This window comes from Thamnophis elegans, chromosome 1, assembly GCF_009769535.1.
Source record: "Thamnophis elegans isolate rThaEle1 chromosome 1, rThaEle1.pri, whole genome shotgun sequence".
In the NCBI taxonomy this organism is placed as follows: Eukaryota; Metazoa; Chordata; class Lepidosauria; order Squamata; family Colubridae; genus Thamnophis; species Thamnophis elegans.
The window spans coordinates 138,796,141-138,822,618 of NC_045541.1; the positions used below are offsets into that span (position 1 = coordinate 138,796,141).

Consider the following 26,478-nt stretch of genomic DNA (forward strand, 5'->3'; position numbering starts at 1 on the left):
GACTCTGGAATGTCTGCTTCCCAATTCCAGAGACCATATTACCAGGGAGCAAATAGGTACCAGGACAGACATTCCTTCAGGGACAGGGACAGATAACAACCCTATGGCAAGCGATCTTTCCGAGGGGCTAATACCAAGCCCTTCCACAGAACAAAGTGATTCTTGCCCCAACTTAACGATTGGCAGCCGTCTACAAGCCTTCCTACCCCAGTAGAAGGAGACAACCACCACCGATGCCTGGGTTATCCAGATGGTGAGGCTGGGCCTCACCATAGAATTCCTTTCCCCTCCCTCCACCCACCACTTTCTGAGTTGCCCCACTCCCAGGAATCCCGCCAAGAGGGAATCAGTGGAAACTGAGATTCGCCATCTCCTAGACATCAAGGCAATAGAACCAGTTTCATTGGATCAGGAAGGTCTAAGCTTCTATTCTATGTTCTTCCTTGTGCCCAAAAGCTGGGTGTGTGTGTGCAGAGCCATATTAGATCCCAAGAGGCTCAACTCCCATGTAGTATACAAACACTTCAAAATGCAGTTCCTAAATTCCATCTTGGACAGCATTCAGGAAGGGGATCTACTCACGTCTATAGATCTCGGGGAGGCTTACCTGCATGTACCCATCAGACCAGCACATCGAAAGTTCCTGCAGTTCCATTATGAGGGGCGGCACTTCCAGTATCGTGCCATGCCATTTGGCCTGTCATCGCCCCCCAGGACTTTCACAAAACCGGTGCGCATTTACTGACAACCAGGTGTGTACACTGTTATCTGGACGACATCCTCATTCAATCATTGTCCATCAGATAGGCATACAGGGATGTGCATACCACAACGCTCGTCCTACGGAAACACCACTTCTCTGTGAACATGGAGAAGAGTAATCTCCAGCCCACCAATAGACTATTACATCTAGGGGCTGTGATTGACACTTCCACCTGCGAGGTTTTCCTGTCTCCAGACCGCCAATCTAGCCTATGTCAGATGGTCTCATCCATTCTAGTGCAATACCAGGTGCCACTGATACAGCTTTCCAGCTTACTAGGGAAAATGATCTTGTGCTTGTCAGTCATGCCCTGGGCAGGTTTGCATGCACAACCATTGCAGTGGCTCCTACTTCCACATCAGCGAGCCAAAAGGAGCAACTCCAACATCAAGGTGCACATCCCTCCACGAATGTGCAGTTCGCGCCGATGGTAGGTCTCTCCAGCGATCAGGAAATGATCCCTCTTCAAGGAACTACATCAAGTGACAGTGATGTCAGATGCCAGCCTATTCGGGGCAGGGGGTGGATCTCCAGTCACAACTGTTCCATGGGTGCTGGTCAAACGAAGAACTGGAGAACAGCATCAATTAGCTGGAGCTGAGAGCCGCACACCTAGCCTTGCGACGCTTCGAACATCTAGTCACAGACCAACATGTCCTCCTGCTCACGGACAATGTAGCCACCAAGGCCCACCTCAATCAACAGGGGGGCACTCATTCCAAGGCCCTGATGCAGGAGGATCTTCAATTTACTAATTTTAATTTAAAGTTATGCATTTGGGCCGTTAAATAGAATAAAATTATACTGATTTATCATAATATAGGCCTTATTAAGAATAAGATAATATATCAGATTACAGGGCATTGTCAAGTTTCTCATCATCTCATATCTATTGATACTAAAAAATAGCTTTAGTTGAAAACCATTACTACCTTTGTCGGCACAAACGTAATCCATTTTTTAAAAATCCCTTTAATTCTAGTACTTTAACCTTGGCTATTATTTTCATCTTAAGTTTCAGATCAGAACCGAAGAGAGAAATTAAAGAAAGAGGTAGAAAAATGTGAGAAGGAGATGATTTCATCTCAACAGGTATCCCGATCAAGCTCCAGGGAAAGTAGAAGACTGCTATCTGCTACCTATACAAAAGTAGGTATATTTAGTTTCTTGTTCCTTTTTCACTATTAATACTGGAAGATTCCTTCCAGATTTTAGTATTGTTGAATAGCAGTATTCTGTTAAATAAATTACAGTCACCGAAAATATTTTACTAAATACTTCCTTTTAAGGATAAGCAAGACCATATGTGTAATTCCTATAATTTTTATTCCTATTATTTTAATTTGTGCTGAATAGGAATAGGCAAAATTCTCTCATTTTCCAGTTTTAGATTTGTTGTGGACTTCCTCTATATCAACTTGTAAATTTATTTGGGGGGGGGCGGAGTGTAAATTTTCTATACATTTTTATATATGATTCATGCCTGTTTACAAGATATTGCGCCTTTATTTAATTCTACTTCTGCTATCTTTTTCATCTGCTGGAGGGGAGAATAATAATTAAAAAGATTAACAAACTGCAACTGGAGTTTGTTCTATATTATTTTCTACTTACCATTCATCTGCTTCAGAATGAGGAAGCAGAAATTTAATCCATCCTTCCATTTTTGTCTAGCATCAATAAGGAATATCCTACACACAGACACACATACAGATACCAAATTTTAAATTACGTGTGATATTCTAGGAAAATAAGCCTATAATACCTGTTTTCAATTTACCTGCATTTAGAGATAGGCTTGCTATAAATACCTATAATCCTTGAATTATAATAGTAATTGGGACTAGACTTACTGTTGTGAAGTGCCTTGCCACCCTGCACTTGCTGGCCCTGCCACTTCTTCTGCCATCATCTGACCGTTGCCTTCTCCCTCCTGTTGACAAACTGCCTTGCATAGGGCCATTCTCGCAGTGCTTCAGAAAGTCTGAAAAACCATGAGAATGGCCTGTGCAATTTGGAGAACAGCATGAGCAGCCTCGGGAAGCTGTCCTGAGATGGCCAGCATCTGCTTTACTGGGCAGCAAGTGCAGCAGGGTGAGTGAGGCCCAGGGCAACAAGGATGGCAGGGCAAGCAGAGTTCAGCAGAGGCTTTGAGCTATGATGTGGAGCTTGAGACTGCACTCTTGTGGTAGCAGTGCTGGGGCTGAAGTAGAGATCTGGGAGTGTTAGCCTCTGGCTGAGACTGCTGAACTTCCCTGGTCTCTATTTCAGCCTCAGTGCCACTATCGTTGCTGATGAGTGTCACTATGCAGGGTGGCCAAAAGAGAGAGATGGAGGGGAGATAGGCAAGTGGGAGGGAATTGATACCCTCTTCTGGTCATAAGTGCAAGATGGTACCAAACACTATCTGAATTTTAATCATATCACTGTGGAGGTGCTGCAGTGCCCATCATTTCTGGGATCAGGTATAAGCACCATTCATTCAGCACCTCCTTAACTTGGAATGGTCACTGAACAAACGGTTGAAATTTGAGAGCTACCTGCACATGATTGCTACCTATTGTAATCAGAAACTTCTGTAAACTTCTAGCTTTCTTTTATTTGTGTTCTATTTTTTATAAATATTATTTACTTCATCCTTTCTCCAATCTGTTTCCTCTAAAATATGCGGAAATTCCATCTTCCAAATTTATTGGTCAGTATTATTAAATCTTAAAATTATGGTCCTAAGTATAACTTGGTTGGAGAAGACAGATTTAGATTATAAATGAAAGTTAGCTGTTTATATTCATGTATCTTCCCAGCTATATAGAAAGAGAAAGAAATTGAATGGAGAAATAAATTGCTCAAATAAACCAGTTGTTGACTAGCATTGCACAGAATAGTACTAGTTAGGAAAATGATCTGTAATAGACAGAATATTATTTGTGTAGCAGAAACAGAGTACTGTAAAGGGTGGGATTCATTTTTATTTTAAAATATGCATAACAGCGTATTTGGCTTCAAGCTGCTATATAATGTTGATCATTAGTTGGCCAATTCTTGCATGACTGCTTGGTAGCTGACAGTGAATGATAAGTTTCCCAGATAATCACCCTATTTAGAAAAGTTATTCATGACTGGTGGTGATGGGTAATACAATGTGCTGTTGTTTTTGCTTTGTTTTGTTATATTTTGAAATAAAAAGAAGAAATGTCAGTTAACATCTGAGACTCATTTGGTTACCATTATTGTCATTCATCAAAGTTTTTGTCATTAAGGATTGTTGAATAAAGAATCTTTGTATTCACTACTGATTTTTATCCTGCTAATGTAGGATTTGCAATATGTATCTATTGGTGAAACTTTTTTTCAAAATTTTAAAAGGAATACGACATATGAGACCAAACCAAACTAAACAGAAAACGGCTTTCAAATCATAGTTTCAAACATTATGGTGGTTCTGATTGTCTCCGAAAGCTAATCAATTACCTCCTATAATATAATGGATAATTGGCCCATACTATGTGTTGTATATGTATACATCCTTTCTAGAAGTGGGCTTCACTTAATTTAACAACTGGTTCGCTTAGTGCAGAACTGAAAATGTGAGAGCGCTTGCGCGTGGCTTCAAATACACGGTGATTTCCTGTGCACGGCTTCCAGCACACCTTCTTGGGCAGCCGTGTTGAATAGAGTGGGTGAGGCACGGAAATCAGATACAATACAGAAGAACACGTTGGATAGTTTTGACTTGTCCTGAGTCTCAGGGACATAATGGATATATCTTTCACCCAGAATTGCTAAAGGGAAAACATGACATTGAACTGAGATCCAGGTCCTTCCTGATTCAGGATGTTAAGCTATGTGAGATACAGGCTGGTGCCAGATTCTGTATCTGGCTATTTGCTCTGAAAAGCTGATCATTATAGTAAGCCACCTTTAGGTCTACCTCTCATCTTCCTCAGCTACAGCATTATGAAGTAAGCTGTATATTCATTTAGTGCCCAATCAGTTGGAAGCCAGGTTTCTAAATATAGTTATGAAACATATGAAGTTTATTAACTCTGCAATTGACCAACCAAATGTCCATATTTCAATTAATTAGGGTAGCTTAGACCTAGTCAGATTCATATCCAGAGGTGGTATTCTGCCGGTTCGGACTGGTTTGCCTGAACCAGTAATGGAAATTGCCTACCTGCCGCAGCTCTATGCCGTCCTATTTAGGCACGTTTTAAAGCCGCGTGCATGTATGCACTTATATATATATATAAATGTTATGTCAAAGCACCTGGTATGCCGAGGTCTCACTCTCCATTTTCAGACTGAGTTTTGGGCTTAAAGTGTGATCAGAGCTGCCGTCTTTCTATAAATCTTGGTGGGTGGGGGTATGGAGTGCTGGCTTTGTTTCAGTAAGTGGAATGATTGGTTGTGTGGTTTTATCATGATTGGTAGATTGGTGCTGATTGGTGCTGGCTATGTGTACATTGTTGTTTCGTGTTGTAACGGCCTGGATGGTGGGTGGGGCTCGTTTGTTGACTAGGGCTGGTTTCCAGATGTTTGGTAGGCGAGAGGTATCGTCATGTTTATTCATGTTGTGGGGGTGTTTCTATATTTTGATAGCTTCCATAATATTGTGTGTGTGTTTGTGTGTGTGTGTTTGTGTGTGTGTGTGTGTGTGTATGTATGTATGTATGTATATGTATATGTATGTATTGTGTCACAACAGCTCACCCTAGGAGCCATCCAGGCAGAAAGCCATATATATTGGTCTTGTTGTATTCAGGTCTTTTCCTGTGTGTATACACACACACACACACACACACACACACAGACACACACACAAAAATATATATATACATACTGTAGGAGATGCAAGGGGGGAATTCTAGCTCTCTTCAGGACTATTTTGGTGTAACTTCTACCTTTGTAATGCAGCCCTTGAAGTTGAAGGTTCTCTTGAGGATCATCCATAAAGGACTTCTGAGTGTCTGATGACCCCTTTCTTACGATTTCATGGCTAACAGCTTCATCAAATTCTGAGAGTGGCAATGGGTGAACAGTAGATTGATCATGGAGGGTGATGTTGATGTCAGCCCTTTTTTAAATTGAAATCAAAATCTGGGATAAAATCTAATAGGTGGCATGATATTCCATTTTTTTTCTGACAAACTTGTTTGGATAATTGAATCCAAAGTCAATATCAGAAGGGAAAGAAATTCTTGAAGAACACGCTGCTTTAATTCTACAGGTTTCAGACCACAGGAATAATTTTCCCTTCTTGGAACTGCATTAAGCAAGTAAGTGGGGAAGTTACATTCTTCTCTCCGTTGTAGTCAGTTAAAGCTAGCTGAGGGATAAAAGATGTCAGTGAGGAGGCTTGCTGCTTTAAATCCAGAGTCTGTTCTGAAGATCTGATAACGGAGCATAAAATGAGCCATTGGGAAAGAGAAAGATGGTTGCATTCTCCCTAAATTGAAGCACTAGTTTCTGTATTATCCTCTGTTTCGGCAGAAGGCTGTAGCCTTGAGCAAGTGAGAAGAGTGTGACTGAATCACAAGCTGAACTGGAATGTCTTTAAATATTCTAGAAGGGAAACTGCTGTATTTCTCCCCATTTAAAAAAAAAATGTACATTATATATCTGAAAAAAAAGAAGGCAGATTCTTTTAAATCCCTTGCCTATAAAACTAGGCAAAAAGTGATATGTACCCAGCTCTGTATGCTTGGGGTGAAAGCATAGGAGCTTGCATAACAGATTTGTTACAGCTTTCTGATGTGTAAGATTCCTAGCAGACAGGCTATTTAAAGAAATTGCAGAGCTTCAAATGGTCTCTGAAAGTGATTTTTGTGTGACCTTTCTATTCCTTCCAGTATTTCATTATGGCAACTAGAACTTCAAAAACTCTTTGCTGAGTGATACAGAGCTGGGCAACTTTCTTTTGAGAAGTAGAATATTCCTTTCTCATGGTAGTAAACTTAATTAAAAGGTACTTACAACTTTGTGAATATCATCGTGTGGTAGGAAAGAGACTTTTTTTTTGTTTTCCTTTTTTATTTGCCCTGTTGAATACTTTCTGGGCTATTTCTCAATGTGGTGGCACAGATAGTTCTCAACTTACGACCACAATTGAGCCCAAAATTAATGTTCCTAAGTGAGACATTTGTTAAGTGAGGGGTTTTGCCCCATTTTGCCACAGTTGTTAAGTGAATCATTGTAGTTATTAAGTTAGTAACATGGTTGTTGAGTGAATCTGGCTTCCCCCTTGACTTTGCTTGTCAGAAGGTCGAAAAAGGTGACCCTCAGACACTGCAACCGTCATAATTATGAACCAGTTGCCATGCATCCAAATTTTGATCATGTAACCAAGGGGATGCTGCAGTTGTCATAAGTATGAAAAATGGTCAAAAGTCACTTTTTTCACACCACTGTAACATTTAACAGTCACTAAGCGAACTGTTGTAAATTGAGGACTACCTGTATTTCTGTGTAATGTAATCTGTGTTAATTCTTCCTTGACTTGGCTTTTTCTTCCTTTGTAGCGATATCTACTTTTCCCCTGTGATGCCCTTTACCATAAGTTTTCTTTTTTTGCTAGTTCCTTTTTCTACAAATACAAGGACCTTTTCACCAGAAAAAAGACAAGTCAGTGTTTTCATACGAGTTAGACAAAAGAAATTAAATTGCAGCATGGGTGGCCAATTTCCTTATTGTCAAAATTCATGAATGCCAAGTCAGGAGCTATGGAGAGTGTTTCTGCCATGATTGACGGTAGAGCTTGTCTCCTCAGAAGCAAGCCTGGCCAATGCTTTCTCCAGTCCTTGTTCTTATAAAAGTCTTCCAATATAGATTATCAGCACCAATTCAGAGCTATCATCTTTTTATTAGATATGTTATTATTACAGTACACACCTTTGTCTTTCTCCTTCAGCTAATCAAGATCTAGAAATTGGAAAAAGACATTTGTAGTGACCTTTTGTTCATATTCAGTGACAGAACCAAAAATAGTCAATATACCTATGGAAGGTATAGATTTTATTACTTAGTAAAGTCTGCCAATACCATACAAATAGTTGTTTATATTTTCCCTTGTTATAAACTTGAATTTTAAGTTATTCTGTTATTGTATTTCCTATTAAATATTCTATTGTCATTGAATTTAAATTTATTTCTTTTCCTTCCAGTATGCTGTCCCGTTAATAATTTGTTTCACAATGTCTGTCTGTCTGTCCATCCGTCCGTCCATCCATCCATCCATCCATCCATCTATCTAACTACACACACACACATACATATTAATGCTGCAGAATCCTATAAGAAAATGAAATGTGGACTACAGGAGTATTTTTCAAAAATGTTCACTGTGTTGTACAGTGTTACCTTTGAAAAACAAAAGTATTTTATTTTAAGTAAACAGCTGTTAAAATAGATAAGACAGAAAGAGATTATGTTCATCTTTATAGGCTGTTAATAATATTTTGGGTACTGGGACCATGAAATGGATCATAAAGAATAACTATTACAAAATAATTGCTACAATATATGGCTGTGTTTTATAGAATATTATGAACATCCAGTGAATGGAAATGTGTGCTTAGGTTATGTCAATATTACTTCATTCCTTAATCATACATAGAGAAACATAGTTTTCTGGATCAACACTTCTGTGGTTTGATTCTGGCTTTTTCACCAAATATGTTTAACATTAAATACCATTTATTTGCGCTGACGTAATATGATAAAAAGGGATTAATCTAAAATAGAAACAAAAGCTATCATATTTTCTTTGTGGCTGCACGAGAGAAAAGAGATTAGCAAATTAACCTTATGTTTAGCATTATGTAACAACACTGTTTGAATGAAAATGCACTGATGTACGACAGATTTAATTGAATTTTCCTGATGTTCATACTTTGAGTCCTATTATGAATTCTTACGTATTCTACAGGGAAACAATTTCCAATTTTTTTTTAAAAAAAAAACCTGTATGCCCTTGGTATACTCTGATTCATCAAAATTAAATAGGTGTTACAAGATTCTTCAGTAAGACATACTCCATATATCTGTTTTTATAATATTTATCTTTTAAAGTAATTTATATATATATATTATATTATTGTTTTCCTATGTGATTTTATCTGTTTGTGGCACCACCCAGAGTTACCTTTGGTGAGATGGGTGGCTATATCAATTGGATTAATAAATAAATAAATGTTGTGCAGATAGCAGTATTTTTCATGATTTTATTTCAGTGTTTCAGCAGAAAGTCAAAACTAGAAAGCTTTGCCATTTGTTTTGAGCTGTCAGGGTTATTTAATAGCACCTCCGCTGCTTTGGGGATTTGTGTGAAATACACATATACATGTGTATTGTTGAAGGTTAATTGTTCCATGAATATCTTTCTCCTGGTTCATACTCTGATATACATTATAAGCACTACAAAGAATCCCTGGGAATAGAAAATGTACCTTGTTCAGGTTTATTACTTTGGAGAATTTATATGACTTTTTTTCCATTTCATAGTCTGTCAAAAGCTTAAGTCTGCTGACTTGCTAGTTTTATCTGCAGCCAACTTTTGTAATGCCTTTCCACAGTGGCATGCTGGTTGTAAATGAATACATAAAAATCAATGATGTCAAGGGAAAGAACTGCTAAAGAGTGGTTCTTGTATCTTTAACTTTATGTGGCCTCTTAAAGTGTTTTATTAACTGGCAGTTGAATGTAATTTTTGGTTTTGCTTTAGAATATCAATACAGCAGCTTAAAAAACATGCATAGAAAACTGGTTTTCAAGGATAGAAAATATGGAAATCTATAATGAATAGCATTGGTATATATTAGATTTAGTTACATTTTTTTTCATCTCCGAGCTTTAATTTCTTTTGCTCATGACATCTCAGTCTTAGTGGTTTACATAACACTACATGGTTTAAAGAATAACTTAATAGCTATATTTCTGTGCAGCATTGCGTTTATATACTGCCTAGGTTATTTATTCAGCAAGACAATACTGTCTTTATAATGCCCAGCATACACATCATTTATAATCTTAAACTTTTTCTCCTTCTGATGGGGAAAATGGACTTGGAAGATGTTTCTAAAAACACAAAGAAAATATTGACAATATTGAAGAGAAATCAAACTGGGTGTTTTGAATTCTGATTTCTCTTCAATATTTTCAATAGTTTCTTTGTGTTTTTAAAAAATATCTTCCGAATCCATTTTCAAGGCTGTGTTAGACCCAAGGAAAATGTAATTGTACAGGTAGTCCTTGCTCAACATTCATTCATTCAGCAGTCATTTGAAGTTACCTCAGCAGAGAAAAATGAACTTGCAACCAGTCCTCTAATTTATGACCATACAGTGCCCTCATGGTCACATGATAAAAATTTGAGGGGGGACCCACCAGTGCATTTATAATTGATCGCTGCTGCTGCTACCGCTACAACTGCCCCTAGGGTCCTTTGTCTTGTGCCTGTCCTCAGCTCTGTTGTCATGTTCTGGATGTGGTGTATAGCTTTCTGTTGCCATCCCCAGTGAGCCTTTGTCCTCTGCAGGATAGATAGAGAAGCCATTTTATGACTTTCTGTCCTTTTATTCATGGGCTAGAAGAGGTTATTGGCCCTTGATTGCAAATAAAAGAATATTTCCGCATTATTCTATCTGCCTTTAGTGAGTCTGGAAGGAAATTCCACAAGAGTTACAGTAGACCCCAGACTAGTTGACAAATAAGGGCATAATCAACCAATGGAGAAATGTTATGGAAATTAGGAAATAAAATAAACAGAATATCAGGTGCTGTTTGCAAAAGCAGATAATTGAAAAAATTATGCAGATACCACAGAAACCAACTTGCCATTTCAATATTAATTCCATTGGTTTATACTGCTGTATGGCAGATATTATGGAACGTGGTGGCTCAGTGGCTAAGACGCTGAGCTTGTCAATTGAAAGTTCAGCGGTTCAAATCCCTAGTGCTGCATAATGGAGTGAGCTCCTGTTACTTGTCCCAGCTTCTAGCAGTTCGACGGCACGTAAAAATGCAAATAGAAAAATAGGAGCCACCTTTGGTGGGAAGTTAACAGTGTTCCGTGCGCCTTTGGCATTTAGTCATGCTGGCTACATGACCACGGAGATGTCTTTGGACAATGCTGGCTCTTCAGCTTTGAAACTGAGATGATCACAGTTCCTCTAGAATTGGCAACAACAAGCACATATGTGCGAGCTGAACCTTTACCTTTATGGCAGGTATTGGATGATTTCCCTCCCCCCTTTTACTGATATTTTATTTCAGCAAAAACGAAATAGCTGCTTGCAGTGGAACCATATCCCAGAGCAAGAGAATGATCAACCTGACAAATCCAAAGCCCCCGGGGTAGAAAATCTTTATCACTTTGTGGGGCCAAAGGGAATGTCTCAGCCTAAACAGAGTCCAATCAATATCTCTGTATTTTTTTATAAGCGCTTCATTATGAGGCAAACAAATAGCAGAGAATAGTATTCATTTGGTATTTAGTCTTTGTCTGCTTTTCACGAAAGCAGCCCGATCAAATGGCCTGTGGTTTTTATGTCTCTCCAGCCCACTCCGATACAGGATTCATCAGAATCAGAAGACAAGGAACACTTCAAGGCACCATGTGAACAGCAGCATGGGTTAGACTCCCTATCGACTCCAGAGAAGCAAAGCGCAATCCTTCAAAGAAAAGAAAAAAATAACAAAAAAGTTGGTCCGAAAATCTCCAGCTTATCAATTGAAAGCTCAGATTCCAGCATTTCAAGCCTACAAAAAATACATTGTGGAGTTTCCTGTAGTTCTTCGGACACTACAGCAAGCAAGCATTCTTCAAAAGCCCAAACTCCTGACTCCAAAGCATGCAGTGGGGATCTCCTGGATAAGCATTCCCAACATTTTACCAATGGTCAGCAGCCATTCACTCCAAGGACTTTAAAGTCAGATGCGAAATCCTTTCTTTCACAGTACAGATACTACACCCCAGCGAGACGAAAAGTAAGGGCGAATCTTAGGCAACAGATGGAAGCAGAAACACAAACTGAAATAAGCAGGTGAAGAACTTTCTTATGGAAGTTGTATTATACTATAAGCATTGCACAAACCTGCTCCATGGTGCATTGAATTGCTGCTTCATGTTCATATTTTACAATGGAGAACTAAACTTGATGGGTAGACAGTAACGTGTGTGTGTGTGTAAATAACATCACTAGAAGTAAGATGGATGAAAAATGTCTTGTAGTAGTACATCAAGACAGTTCATCCAGTGACTATTACCACAGTACAAACAAAACCCTTTAGAAATGAGGCAAAAGACAATTAACAAAGATATCATATTTGCTTCATTTCATTCTTTAAAAAAAAAAAAAAACCCACCCTTTTCAAACACCATAAGTGCACTTTCATGGGAAATTACATTTCCAAAGACCTGTTATATGTACCCTGTTTGTCTGAAAATAAGACCTCTTCGGATAATAAGCCCAATCGGGCTTTTGAGCGCATGCGTTAAAATAAGCCCTCCCTGAAAATATTGCAACACAGCAGCAGCCATGAGGTGACCATGCTCGCCGCTTCCTGCACCTCAAAAATAAGACCTTATTTCAGGGGTCAAAAGGAAATAAGACCCTGTCTTTATTTTCAGGAAAGACTGTATTAGGAACTCATGTGACTGCTCATCACCTATATTTTAGTTACTGTTCACAGCTTATTGGTGTATTTACATTTGCAGAGATGTCCCATTGTCATATTGTAGATTCATATCTATGAATAATTTGATCCTGCTTAATTTTATTTTTCATAGAATATGCAGCTTGGGCTGGAGGCTAAAATGCCTATCTATAAATAGGAAAGCTTCCTCCATTTGCAAATGGAATCATGATTTCCATTGGAAATTTTCTGTAGAAGAAAAAGGGTGATGGCATCACCTCTAGGACTTATCCAGAGGATTCCCCAAAACTCTGGAATAGCAGGGGAAATGGCATAGGAAAAGAGGAATTAATAATTGGAAGAAAATAATTATTCCATGCCCTCCAGCAAGTCTGTATCCAAGCATATTTATGAACTTTTTTTATATTGCTTAATAATGTTCTACCAGATTTAGCTATTTTCTGACATGGAAGTACAGCTATGGTAGTAAGCTTTATTCCAGAATAGTAAGCAGAAAATACTTGGCTCTGGCAAAAAGGGTTTGAAGTGTTCATAATAAAAGAAACAAGATAATAAACAGAGATACAGGCAATGTAATCTAATCAAAATCACTTTTGAATTTATGTTTAAAAGACGTTTGAACCAAGCTCCTGGGCAATATTGTTAGGACTGCCCTGATTCTTGTCTCAAAAGTCAGATTTACCATTTTAATTGCAAGTAGTATATTTCAGTTTGGATTTATTAGTATATGTACAGCTAAAGTTCAACATAAAATTGGATTTGATACTAGAAGCTCCTACAGGAATGTATATTTTGTGTTAAAGGTGTACAGTATAGTGCCGTAATTATTAACAGGACTATATTAATTAATACGTATAATTTAGATGCCACACACAGATCTCCCATATATTTTACTTCATTTCCATTTATATTAATAGAGGATATTAAAAGGCAGCACAGTTGCAAGAGAGTAAGCATCTTATTCAGATATAAATAATACAGAGTAGATGTCTTCTGCCTCAATTAAATCTCCTCAGATTATAATAATACATTTCTCTCATGCTAAAGGTTTATTAGGTGCTATCAATTCACTGTCTTCTTTAGAACTGGGATTCTATAGCAAATTAAGAGTCCATTCAACATCATTGTATTTAATGCCAAGCAAGGAAATGATTGTGGCATGATTAGAAGACTTAGGCCCTTTGAGAATACTCTTAATTCCAGAGGTGCCATAGCTATTCTATAGATATTATTAATATTCCACATCTTTTATATCTGTATCACAGATTCTTTATTAAAAAAAGATTTGTACAACAGATGGATTATCAGTTCCTTGTATATATATATATATTTTCCAGTGGCCCATTTGTCTGTTACCTCATGAACACCCATGAACGATGGGTATAGCATCTGTAAGCATTAACACTCTGATAATTGTTTTTTGAACCTATATGGTAATATATTCTGCCCCATAGATATTCAAAACAGTATATTGGAGTATTGTTTCTGCAAAAATATCATTGGATCATTGTATTTTGTAGTTTTCAAGCTGAGTCTGAAGCAGCTGAAAAAGAGAATTTGCCTAGTTTTGAGAAGATCACAAAGGAGGTAATTCAAGTTATCTGTTTGTTGTGTTTCAGTCACCAGGCCATTTATAAAAAGAAGTCTATTGCTCTGGGTAGTTGGTTGCATTCCATATTGAAAGTGGTTGCACTGATACACTAAAAGGTCTCATTTATGGTGTGGATGTTTTTTGGATGTGATGTTTTCTATAGAAACACAAAGGACGCTCTAGCAGAAGTGTCTTTTATTCCACTTTGCTTTGATACATTAGTTCCAACCTTACTAAGAAAAATTAATGTCATGCTTTTTCCTTTACTAGATTATTACAATGGAATTATATAAGTAGAACCATAACTAGAACACTTCAATTGATGAAGAATGAGGCCACTTCAATTGTTATTGTGGAACAGAAGGCTAAATCATTACACACTCATAGTTTAACTTGTCCTTGGGTTTCCTGCTTAGTTCAAAGTGTTGCTTCTAATCTTTTAAATATTTAATAATCTGCCTATATGTTTATGTTTATCATTAGGATGCTACTTGCTGGCTTTCTGTAAAATTTGCTAACTGTGTAACTAGGTCTTCTCAGCAGTGTTCCAGCAAGATTACATTTATCCAATTCTGTTTTAATCAAAATATTTTAATAACCCCATTTTAGGCCTCCTGGGAGCAAAGACAGGGCACATGGTCACTTCTGAAAGGGGCGGGGCAAGAAGGGGCAGGGCCAGCCAGCAATTTAACTATCGGTTCACCTGTTCCAGCCTGAACTGGCTGAATTCCACCACTGTTCGTATGTTATATCCTTTAAAACCTCCCCTCACACAATTATTAAACTTTTAGTTTAATAATCATAATAGCAATGTTTACAATGCTATTTTATATTCTTTTTTTATTATTTCCTGCATTCTTGTCTAAAAAAAGGCCTACATAACAAACTGGTATCATCTTAAAAACAAATAGATGTGCTATATTGAATTCCATTCATTAGTGACTTAACCTTCATGAATGTGTGGCAAAAAGTAGTGGATTGCATAGCAATAAATCAGAATCGTTTGGTGGTTTGGATGGTAATAGTTTCTATACCATCCACCCCGCCCAACTAGATGTTCTCCCATTACACATAGGCATTCAAATTCCCTCTCACATTCTGGTCCAAAAGGTGCTTTTCAAAGGCAACTGGATTTCCTTTGTTTCCTTGAAGATGTTTTGCTCCTCATCCAAGAAGTTTCTTCAGTTCCGACTGAATGGTGGGAATCAAATATATAATCCTTGAAGCTATCTGGTTGCTAGTACTCTGTAGGTCGGTCTTTAGCTCTCTGAGAGTTGTTGAGGCAACTTGGGGATTTATCTGTACCCTTGGGTCACCTGAATCTGAGGGCAAATGGGTATGGAATGTTCTTGGAACTTCTGATTTGTTCTCCTACCCATCAGGACAAGATTCAGCAGTCCATCTGCATTTGAAAGACAAGGGTCACACTTTTGAAGACAGCAAAGTTCACATTCTGAACAGAGAGAGCCGTTGGTTTGAAAGAAGGGTTAAAGAGGCCATCTATGTTATAACTGAGCAGCCCACTCTCAACAGAAAGGGAGGGATATGATACCACCTATCTCCTGTCTACATCATAGTCCTTTCAGCAGTTCCAAAAAGGTTGACAAATGTCTTGCTTAACAACAGAAATGTTGGGCTCAATTACGGTCATAAGTCAAGGACTACCTGTACAAATTAATTTTGTATCAATAACAGAGATGTATTGTTTATATATAGTTAGAAGATCCCAAGTTTTCTAATGAACAGAAGTCTGATGAAATGAAACCTATTTCTCGGTTATCCTCTCCAAGGTAAGCAATATTTGGATCTTTTTCCTTCTTTTTTGACACACACTGTGACTCTCCAGAAGTCCAGAATGATGTATTTCGTGAGGTTTAGAACTGTCTGAAGTTCTCTAAGTACAAATATACATCTTTCCCTTGAAACAAAATTTCAGAAGCAGAGCAAATAAAATAAAAATCCAATGTGAAAGATGAAATGTTTGTTTGAATCACAATATTTATTGTGATTAATAAATAATGAATTAGTAAATCATGAGAATGTGATAAAATCTTTCTTGGATGTAACTGGATGATTAACCCACCATCAGTGAACAGATGTTTACTTTAGGTGAAAGATGAGTAAATATATATTGGTATAAAGCCAAAATTCAGAATCTCAATTTTTAACAAGGGGTTAGAAATGTCTTCATGGAGGGAGGATATATGGAATATGAATATATAGAATATATAGTATATGGAAATTGTTTTCACCAGCTTTCCATATGCTGGTATTTTTCTGGACAGTCTACCAAAGTTATGGGGTTTAAGAAACCTCTTTTATGGTGATCCTAGCGTGGTCACAAGGCTTGGTTCTTTCTCTCCAGTTTGTTCTGCATCTCAAAGTAACTAAAGGGAGAGGTAGTCTATTCAAGTGAGTTGTCACTGGTATGCTGAACTTCTATAGTGCCACCTCAGGCTGAGACAAAGATGGCAGATTGCAAGACTGATTGCTAGGAAGACACTGGACCCAATTCAGAGTGCTGGTTATCATCTTTAAAACATATATACCAGTGATGGCGAATCTTTTTTCCTTGGGTGCGAAAAGTGCGTGTGCCCGTGCTGACACCCATAATACAATGCCCACTGCAGGGCCCCTGCGCATGTGTGCATGACCATCCCCCCCGCGCTCCCCTGTGCACGTGCGCACAACCCCCGTTTTGGTGCTAGCAAGCCTCCCTGAAGCCTCATGTGACCGAAAATGGGGCATGTGTGGCGCCACACCCCCCCCACCCCTCGTTTCTGGTCACAGGAGGCTTCAGGGAGGTGTAGCACCAAAATGGGGTGGGGGATGCCGTACCTCCACCCCATTTTGGTGATAGCAGGCTTCCCTGAAGCCTCCTGGAACCAAAAATGGGCTGCAGGGGGTGCAGCACCCTCCCCAACCCCCATTTTGCTGCTAGCAGGCCTCTCTAACCCCACCCCCACATATGTGCGCGCTTCTAGCAATGGCCTAAAAATCAGCTGGCCAGTGGGAAGCACACGCATGCGCAGTGCAACTGACCTGGGCAACGGCTTGCGTGCCTGCAGAGATTGCTCTGTGTGCCAGCTACGTGTGCCATAGTTTCGTCATCATGGCTATATACCATATGTAAAACACTGAGATTCAGTAAGCACCAACTTTCCCATCCCCAACAAAATTCTAGAAGGGGGATACTGAAAAGAGCAGAGGGCAATGGAGAAAACAACAAACCACCTTCAGTCGCAATCCACAAAGTTTGGAAGACTTATCCACCAGAGATACATTGTCCCTACTATCTGTTTGTATGCATTAAAAATATGCTGGAATGTTCTGTTATTTGGGTTGCTTTTTGTTGACTGTTTTATTTCTTATGTTTTGTGGTTTTATTGTTGTTTACTTGTTCACTGCCCAGAATCTATCCTATTGGGATAGCAGACAAAGAGAAAATTGCAAGGGCAAAAATGTTCCTCTCTCCTGTTTAAAAACTCAGAGAAAAATAAACATCTTCCTGCTCCTGATTGGTTGCCCAGGGTTTGAGTTTCCTGCATTTTGCTTGCCTTTGCCCACTATGTAGATTGACAGGTTTAAGTTTGATTAACAGTTTATATTATTTTATATTAAAATAAAATATATTATTTTCTGTCCCTCTCTCACAACACAGTGAGAGTAACTGGGTAATATCCATTTAATAATTCTAAAAACAATTATGTGATTTTATTTACTTCCTCACCTTCATACATTCATTGGGGAGGGCAAGTTGAGTAAAATTCAAAAATAAGAATGATCATACTGTGCACTTTCCTCCTTTAGGCATAGAGAGCAATTCGAGCATAGCCTTATATGAAACACTGTACATTTTCATTATATTTTGCCTTCTGGGTCTGATTTGCACTGTTTCTTCCTCCTTATGGCTTAGAGCAATTTCTCCATGTTCTGTTGAGTCCCCAACCATGAGGAAAATCCAAGCTGAGTAAGTAACTCATTAATTTCTATGTCACGTAAGTGCAAAACATTAATGAAGCTGACATTGTAAGTGAGATGATACCAAATGACAATTGGAGCCATATACTTCTGTTGCACAATGAAGAAATTAGCAAATTATATTTATATCACTGATCCTGTTTCTTTCCTTCTCCTACCGCACTCCTTAATACCGTTTTGACACACATAACAATATCAAAACAGTCTGATATAACCACAGGTTTCACATGTTTAAGGACACAATGACCCCACAACCTTGTTTGGCTGATAGATTTAAATCAAAATTACTTCTATTTCTTCTGCATTTCTTTTATTTACTTTTTAGCATTGGGGCCCACAGCTACATTACAGAAAATCCATGAAATGCTATGTGAAGCAGTTTACTTCCTATTTATATGAAAATGTTATGAGAACACAAGGGAGGAAAGAAAGGAATAGGTCGCTTATTTATGGGCTAAATAAGTAGGAAAACCTACAACCAAGATATGAGAATTTGAGTCCTTGGTGCTCTCTGACCTTCATTGTTGTTTGCAGATGTTTCATTACCAGACTAGGTAACTTCTTCAGTACTAGAAGGGAATAGGATTTGCTCCCTGATTATATATAAAACGGCTTGCTTTGTCAGTGTTAATGATGTTGTTTTGATAGTTCCTTGATACTGTTTGATTGTTGGGCTCGTATTAATACCTGCTTATCTAGGCATTGATTGCTAGCAAGTAGATATTCTGGTCACATTTTTTCTGACTTGTTTAAATACCAAGCATTTAGCACATTCTTTAAATTTTGGGGGGATTTATCTTGATCTAGGATGCTGTCCATTTCTCAATTGAAACTGTGAATGAATCTATCCATGTGCTGTAAAATTAAGGAATTTATTTTGACAAATATGCTCCACTAGTCTTCTGCCTGTATGTCATACTTAGCGGCAGTTACAGATCTTACACTTAATACCATTGAGAACAATATTACACTGAGACGAAAGAGATGCAACATAAACTTCACTGCATCTTATAGGCCACTATGAGATCAATTATGACCTATGAGATAGATTGCTCATAAACTTTTCCCCCAAACATTTTGTGTCCCAACTAAAAGATCAAGTCTCCTCATCAATTCATGTAAAGTCATTATCTGTTTTCCCAAACCTTTTCTATTCCCAGTGAATCTGAAGTTCAAAGTAAGGAAGCATTTTAGGGTATTTTTCCCCCCAAAACATTAAAGCCAATTTAGCAAACCATTAACTGAACAGAATGTCAGTTGTGCAGATTGTCAGATTTCCAACTTTTACTGATGCAATGGAATATATGGCAGAGCTGTGTGTTGCTTAACACTCTTCACTCAAGCAACTTCTTTAACAACACTATTGTTTATATAAGAGGAAATTTTGTGACATTAGCATATTTGTGCAGATTTGATTGCTTATTTCTGTTAAATGTTTGTCTATATATTACATTAGTTTGCTTGTGTTTAGATAACTCTTAAATTGAGCCATGGTGGCACAGTGGTTAGAATGCAGTATTGCAGGTTAGCTCACTGCCAGGAGTTCAATCCTGACAGGGCTCAAGGTTGACTCAACCATCCATCCTTTTGAGGTAGGTAAAATGAGGACCCAGATTGTTGGGGGTAATAGGCTAACTCCATAAGCCTCTTAGAGAGGGCTGTAAAACACTATGAAGTGATCTATAAGTCTAAGTGCTATTCTATTTCAATGTTTTCTTTTGTTAAACATGTTTTTTTTTAAAAATGCTGCTTAGTTTGACAACTAAATATAATAAAACTAATTCAAGACTTAGGTCCTTTAATTCAGGTACAGATAGTATTTTTCGGAGCATAAGACACACCTTTTTCCCTCAAAAAATAGGGTGAAAATCTTGGTGTGTCTTATACATTGAATACAGCATTTTGGCCTCCTGAAACCCCGCCCCCTTCACCAAAATGGCCGAGCATAGCCTTTAGGAAGCTTCCAGGATGCTGCTGAGGGCTGGGGAGGACTGAAATGAGCAAAAAAACGGGCTGTTTTCTGCTTAATTCTCCCCCCCCCCCAACCCCTAGGAACAAGGCTATGCATGCCCTTTTTGACAAAAAACATTTTTGGGAGGTCTGCAGAGTGCAAAAACTTTTTTTTTAATTTGCCTTTTCAAAATCTTGGTGCGTCTTATACTCTGGTGCATTTTATACTCCAAAAATATGGTATGTATACACTATCCAGTTTGGGAAGAAATTGCACATTCCTATTAATCCTGGAGAAGAGGATATTGTTCATACAACTGTTAATTGAAGTGTGAATTGCATATTAGCCTTCTGCTATGAATGCAGTATCTTCAGGTCAGTGAGAATATATTAGGGAAGCTATTCTGGTCTACACACAGCTGAGATTTTTCAGATGCGGCAGGAAGTTCCCCTGTATAAAATGGTACAGATTTGTACTAGCAGACACTGCTAATTTATAGGGGACAAATCAGCAATGGTAGGAAGTAGAACAAGTTCACTCCCAAGAAGACTTTGAGGTGAAATAATCTACCAAACAAATTAGTTTGTCTACATTTATTGATGTTAGTATTTATCATCCGATATCATAAATAGGAATTGGTTGGTAGCAGCTAAAATGTTTGTTCAGTGTTTTCGTTTGGAGATTAAATGTAGTTTTTATGTTTTCTCTTTAGAGAAGAAGAACTGAGGTATTTAAATTTTATTCAGGACATAACAGATGAGATTCTGAAGCTTGGATTATTTTCCAACAGGTTGGATATATTTAAAGTCCCTACATTTTTTTTTGCAGTGAATCATTGGCTAATGGTAAATAAAGGAAGAACCAGAGATGGGTTTGGGGTTAAAAGTGTGTAAAATTCTGAATAAATGCATTCGGGGGGTGGGGTGGTGTTTACTGTTGACATGAATGGGTAGATGGGAATGAGATGAGAGAGTGAACAAAAAGTGACCAGGTCATTCAGAGACCCAAGAATAAATGAGGGGTAACTAACAACTGTATAGTTGGGGAAAGTCTGTTGGTTTTGAAGGTGTGGCTTAAGCACCAGTCTAATCATGTAGTTGCCCAGCAAAGATATAAATGTTAAGTCTAGAAGCATGGCTGGTTTGATGGTTTCTGATGAAAGATTGGAAGAATCAATAAAATATATAAGGTGATAAAAGGAACTGAAATCTGGCAGGCCATTTGGTAGTTTCAAGAGTAGATTTGAGAAAATATGAACATGAAAAAGTAGGAAAAATATGAAAGAAAGTACACAGTGAAAGCAGGGCAGCTGCAGCAGAAGACCAAAGATAAAAGAATTTAATTCTTGAGTGGGATAATTATTTTGTTTATATATTTATTTGTTTCTATTTAAAAATAATAAGTTAACATCCCAGAGTTGATTATTATTAACAGTTTTCTTTGGAAAAAAATGCTTCCTGTGTAAAACTTTTCCAATATTTTTGCTTTTTAAAGGGCTTTGGAAAGATTGTTTGAACGTCACATAGAACTAAACAAGAACCATCTAAATAAGGTATGCTGCGTAGATGAGAGATCATTTTAAGAGTACTAAAAATTACTTCTGAAAATGATCAGTGTGTTTGCTGAAGAATATTTGTTTCTGAATATATATAAATATAAATATATAAATATATAAATATATATGTATGTATGTATGTATGTATGTATGTATGTATGTATGTATGTATATATATATATATATATAAAGTCACAACCCCTGGTATGCCCAAATATGGGAGGAAGTTCACTGCTTCCATTCTCTGTCCATCGGCTCGTCATAAGAGACCATCCAGACAGAAACTCAATATTTTTACTGTTGCCTTTGTTACATTTGTGTTGTATTTGTGCTGATAAATAAATAAAGGGAGACTAGTATAGATCTATTTCAAGCTATTTAGCTCTCATCAGCTAGCCATACCCTTACTGGGATTGGAACCTGTGCTGTATTGCATCTTAGGCAGATGTGTTAACCATTAAGCCACAGAGTTCCTCTCCTTATCAGCTGAGCCAGGGAGAAAGGTATATATTTAAAGTCACAACCCCTGGTATGCCCAAATATGGGAGGAAGTTTACTGCTTCCATTCTCTGTCCATCGGCTTGTCATAAGAGACCATCCAGACAGAAACCCAATATTTTTACTGTTGCCTTTGTTACATTATACACATACACACACACACACACACACACACGTGTGTGTGTGTGTGTGTGTGTGTATTTACAACCATTAGGCAGGATTTCTAATTTATGAAAACACCTTCTGAAAAAGCATTTAGTGAAAATTCATTTATTACTATAATTTATCGCTTTGGTCCTTTCTCCACATAAATAAATACATGAAGCAGCCAGGGATAGTGGCTTGTGGCAGCCATACCATGTATGCAAAAAGAGACAGCTGATCTTGAAATATGGTTAGATCTGATTAGTGCTTATAGAGACAAACACTAAAGCACCTTATGGCTGTAAACGAATGAGAAGTTTAAAAAAAACCCCACTGCAGACAGCAGCAAATATGCCCAAGTTGTTACAATGATAATTGACACCTCCCAGAGTCATTTTTTGTGAGATGGGTGGCTATATACATTTGACAAATAAAATAAATAAATAAATAAATAAATAAATATTAATAGCATGGGTAAGTTCATGTAGTCATACGGAATCAAACTTAGTTCCAAGACTATATTTTGCCCAAACAAGCCAGGGTTGATAAACTGTAATCCTGAATGGTTAGTGGAATAAGCCATCATATCATGATTATATATGATAAGTATTCTCTACTTTCATTTGTCACTTATGCAAAGTGACAACTGTATGAATATGTTGCTCATTTAATAAGAAGATTTCTTGCATCAATGCCATATGTATATGAAGCTTCCTTGTCTTTCAGCTGCTGCTTGAAGACCATGTGGCAACTGATGTCATGAGGGCCTTTGCACAGCCATCTGGTGTGCCAGTTGTGCCCTTTCCTAGAATAGGAAGCTCTTCATAGTATATTACTATTAAGCTCACAGTTTGATTACTCCAACATGCTCTAGTAGACTAGTCTCTACTAAGACAACACAGAAACCTCAGCTGGTGGGAATGCAATGGCATGAGCAGTGATGTTTATACTTAGGCATGCCCATGTAGCACTGGTTGATAGTTTGCTTCCAGATGCAATTCAAAGTGCTGGTCATGACTTATAAAGCCCTACATGTTACTCTGCCTACTTACTTGAGGAAGTACCTGTCTCCTATAGTACCTACCCAGCTGATTTGATGTTAGAGAGTTCTTTATTTGACACACACCAGCTTCTTCCAATTAAACAATGCCACCTATCAGGACCCTGGGAGTGCCCCTTCTTTGTAGCAGCATCTGATTTCTGAAATAAGGTTCCCCCCAAGAGATAAATGGCCTCCACTCTGTTGTGGTTTAGAAGAGCCATGAAGACCTGACTCTTCACTAAGGATTTTGGTGACGGAGAATAAGATTCCTTGCTTCATTCCAATCCAGTCTGTTGTCCTTGCTATCTTTTATGTTTTTTTCTTTGATACATTTTATTTTAGTGTTTTTACTTCGATAGTTGGAGCCATCCAGAGTTGTTGGATGTCGAAATTAAATTAAATTAAGCTATCACTTGTCTTTTATGGGTGTTGCAGTGGGTCAGTGGTTAAAATGCTGGGCTTGTCAGCTGGAAAGCCGACAGCCCAGGTTCAAGACCTGATCATTGCATGATGGGCTGAGTGTCGGTCTTCACCTAGCTCCTGCCCACCTAGCAGTTTGAAAGTATGCAAATGCAAGTAGATAAGTATGAACTACTTTGATGCAGAGGAAACAGCCCTCCATAAGGTGATGCTGGCCATATGATCCCCAAAACAACTTTGCCCATTAATGCTTATGGCCTTGAAACAGGGATGAGAGCTATCCCGCTAGTAAAATATGCAGGGACTCCTTTCCTTTCTTTGTCTTTTATGCATCCTCTCCCCTCCCCAATCTTTCTGAATTTATTTTCGTATAAATGAATAAACAAACAAATCATACTACTCTTAAGAATATTCAACAAGTTTGCTAAAGCCTTCAGGAAATTAAGCATTTCTTTCATATTAGCTCTTATTTCCTGACTATAACCTAATTGATTTCTGAAAATGTTCAATTAATTTCTTGATGAATTCTTAATTTTTCTAATTTTTTTGTTATAAGGCATATTTATAATTACTGTTGCCTACTCTTTTTGTCCTTTCTTAGACCAAAATGCGCCACCTGCTGGAGATTCTAAAAGTAGACTTGGGTTGCAACAGAGAGGAAAATTCTGCAGGAGTGTCCGATGCATATAGGCATTTACAGAATGAATCAGCAGAGCACCTTCAACTTACCAGTATATCCCAGAGCAAAGAGTCAGAAAGTGAAGAGCTGTTAAATGTAGTGGATTTAAGAACAAGTGATCTCACTGTACACAATGATAAATTCCAGGGAGTAGAAAACCAGGATGTAATTTCTCAGGACATCGAAGAATTACTGAACATTGAGCTGAATCCCCCAGCCATGAAAACTGATGAAACTCCAGATAACACATGTCCATTGCCACCAACATGTAATTCAACCACATGTGATGCTGACTTTGAAACAAGTGAATGTTTGAGAGAAGTTGATGAACTGAAAGAAAATATGACAGAACCCATCTCTTTGGTCAGGGCCCAGGAGTAAACAACTTGCAGCAAAGCACCAAACGGGGCAGTTCATCTAGTCAGCAGTGCAGAGATCTGAACTTTGAAAATTAAATAAAATGCTAGCAAATCAGACTTTTAATATTTTTTATTTGGATGCCACTGCAAATGGGCTTGAAATATTAGCAAATATTAGCAAATGGGCTTGAAATATTAGAAGTCAGACTTTTTTGAATTGGGCACTGGAACATTGTAAGAAACAATAGACAAAATTGTCATGTGTGATGTTATTAACTGCAGAAAAGACTAGGGATATAGTTTGGGGCATAATGTTTATTCTCAAGGCAGTATATTTATCAAAATACACTTACAATAAATGAATATAAAATTTGCAGGAGTAAAAACTGATTGTAAATAATTAACCCTTCTGAATTCTTTTCCAAAAAGTTATACACTCTGATTGAATCATTACTTATATCTGTGCAGAGATCTGGTGCAGCTTGCTGTTTAGTGAACCAGGATTGTTTTGTCTGATTTTAATGGAGAAGCATCCTCTGCAATGCAGTATTCAAATGAAGGATTCATCCATTCATCTTTTAAAACATGGATCAGTTGACAGGACCTCTGACTTACTAACAATAGATGATCACACAGTCAGTGTTAACTAATTGTCTGATGTGTCCTTTCGCTTAAAGTTGGAAGGATAAAATGAATTCACTGCTGTTTGCGTGATGATATTAGTTCTATATCAGGGATGGTTAAATATACTGATCACTCAAGCCTTTTAGACAATAGTCCAAATGCAAGCAGTGTGTTTCATTGCATAATTGGTAACCCCTCTCCTGCATAATAAAGTTCCCATTACACAAAATGGGGTGTGAAGACCTTGAGAACATCAGTTGTTAGATTTTAATTTCCACTCACTCTAAGTATCAGGAAGAGAAATTGCACAACCAGACAAAAGCAGAATCATACAAGTGAACCTATGTACACTCATGCAACGCTATGATATATGAATAAAAGGAAAAGGGCTTCTATCACAATAGTGTGATGCTTTCAATAGGCTAATCAATTTGACACTTCCTTATGGATGTTGCTGTATGACATAATGGATGGTAAGGGATCTATTTGAAGGTGAGCTGCAAAGAGTTACATTTTGTTGCTACTTCTCTTGATCTTGTGGGAAAGAACTGTCATAGCAACTATTTTTACTAGAAAGCATCCAGAAATGACACACAGTACTGCCCTTTGTTGAATGAATTATGAAAATACCTACTGATACCACAATAAAAGTTGTTTACCCTCTTTCAATCAAAAGCTTTATAGATTTTTTTAATGTAGTCCACAGACTGACAAGCAAAAATCATGATTGAAAAGCAAATGGAAATGATAAAAAAATGGTAATAAGATTTTTTAAAGTTGGTAGATTTCTTACCCAAACTAGCTTAAATGGAAACTTTAGGGGGGAAAAGACACTGAAACTTGTCTCTTGGGAAAGGAGCTTAAATGGCCTGTGTCTTTTCTCTTACAGCTTCTGCAGCTGGTTTGGGTGAAAAGAGGTTAAGTCAAGGGTAAGAAAACAATGTGGCCATATTGAACCCACATGGCATTTATGTCAGATTCATACATGAATGTGCTGAGTTGACAAAATTTAATTCTCTAAATTTTATATTTAGAAATCTGCTTTCTGTTTGGAAAGCAGCTATTTTCTCTAATGAACTTTGAAGTGCTAAATTTACTGTAGGAACATATACCCACTTTAGAACTACTAATGATCATCTAAACTGAAGGACTCCAAAAATAGTCATTAACAAATAATCATCTCAACTGAAAAAATCCAAAAATAATAGTCATTAAC

At 37.7% G+C, this 26,478-nt stretch overlaps 1 protein-coding gene across 1 annotated transcript in view; it reads left to right on the forward strand.

Moving 5' to 3' along the window:
• The window catches only part of SPATA7 (spermatogenesis associated 7), a 44,514-nt gene extending 18,290 nt beyond the window's left edge, over window positions 1-26,224 (forward strand). Inside the window, exons 5-12 of the mRNA XM_032218126.1 lie at window positions 1,779-1,912; window positions 11,321-11,805; window positions 13,939-14,005; window positions 15,726-15,799; window positions 17,926-17,979; window positions 20,654-20,731; window positions 21,436-21,493; window positions 24,202-26,224. Of these exons, the coding sequence (XP_032074017.1) occupies window positions 1,779-1,912; window positions 11,321-11,805; window positions 13,939-14,005; window positions 15,726-15,799; window positions 17,926-17,979; window positions 20,654-20,731; window positions 21,436-21,493; window positions 24,202-24,660 (1,409 nt within the window). The 3' untranslated portion in view covers window positions 24,661-26,224. The remainder of the gene's footprint in view (window positions 1-1,778; window positions 1,913-11,320; window positions 11,806-13,938; window positions 14,006-15,725; window positions 15,800-17,925; window positions 17,980-20,653; window positions 20,732-21,435; window positions 21,494-24,201) is intronic.
• The last annotated feature ends 254 nt before the right edge of the window (window positions 26,225-26,478 follow it).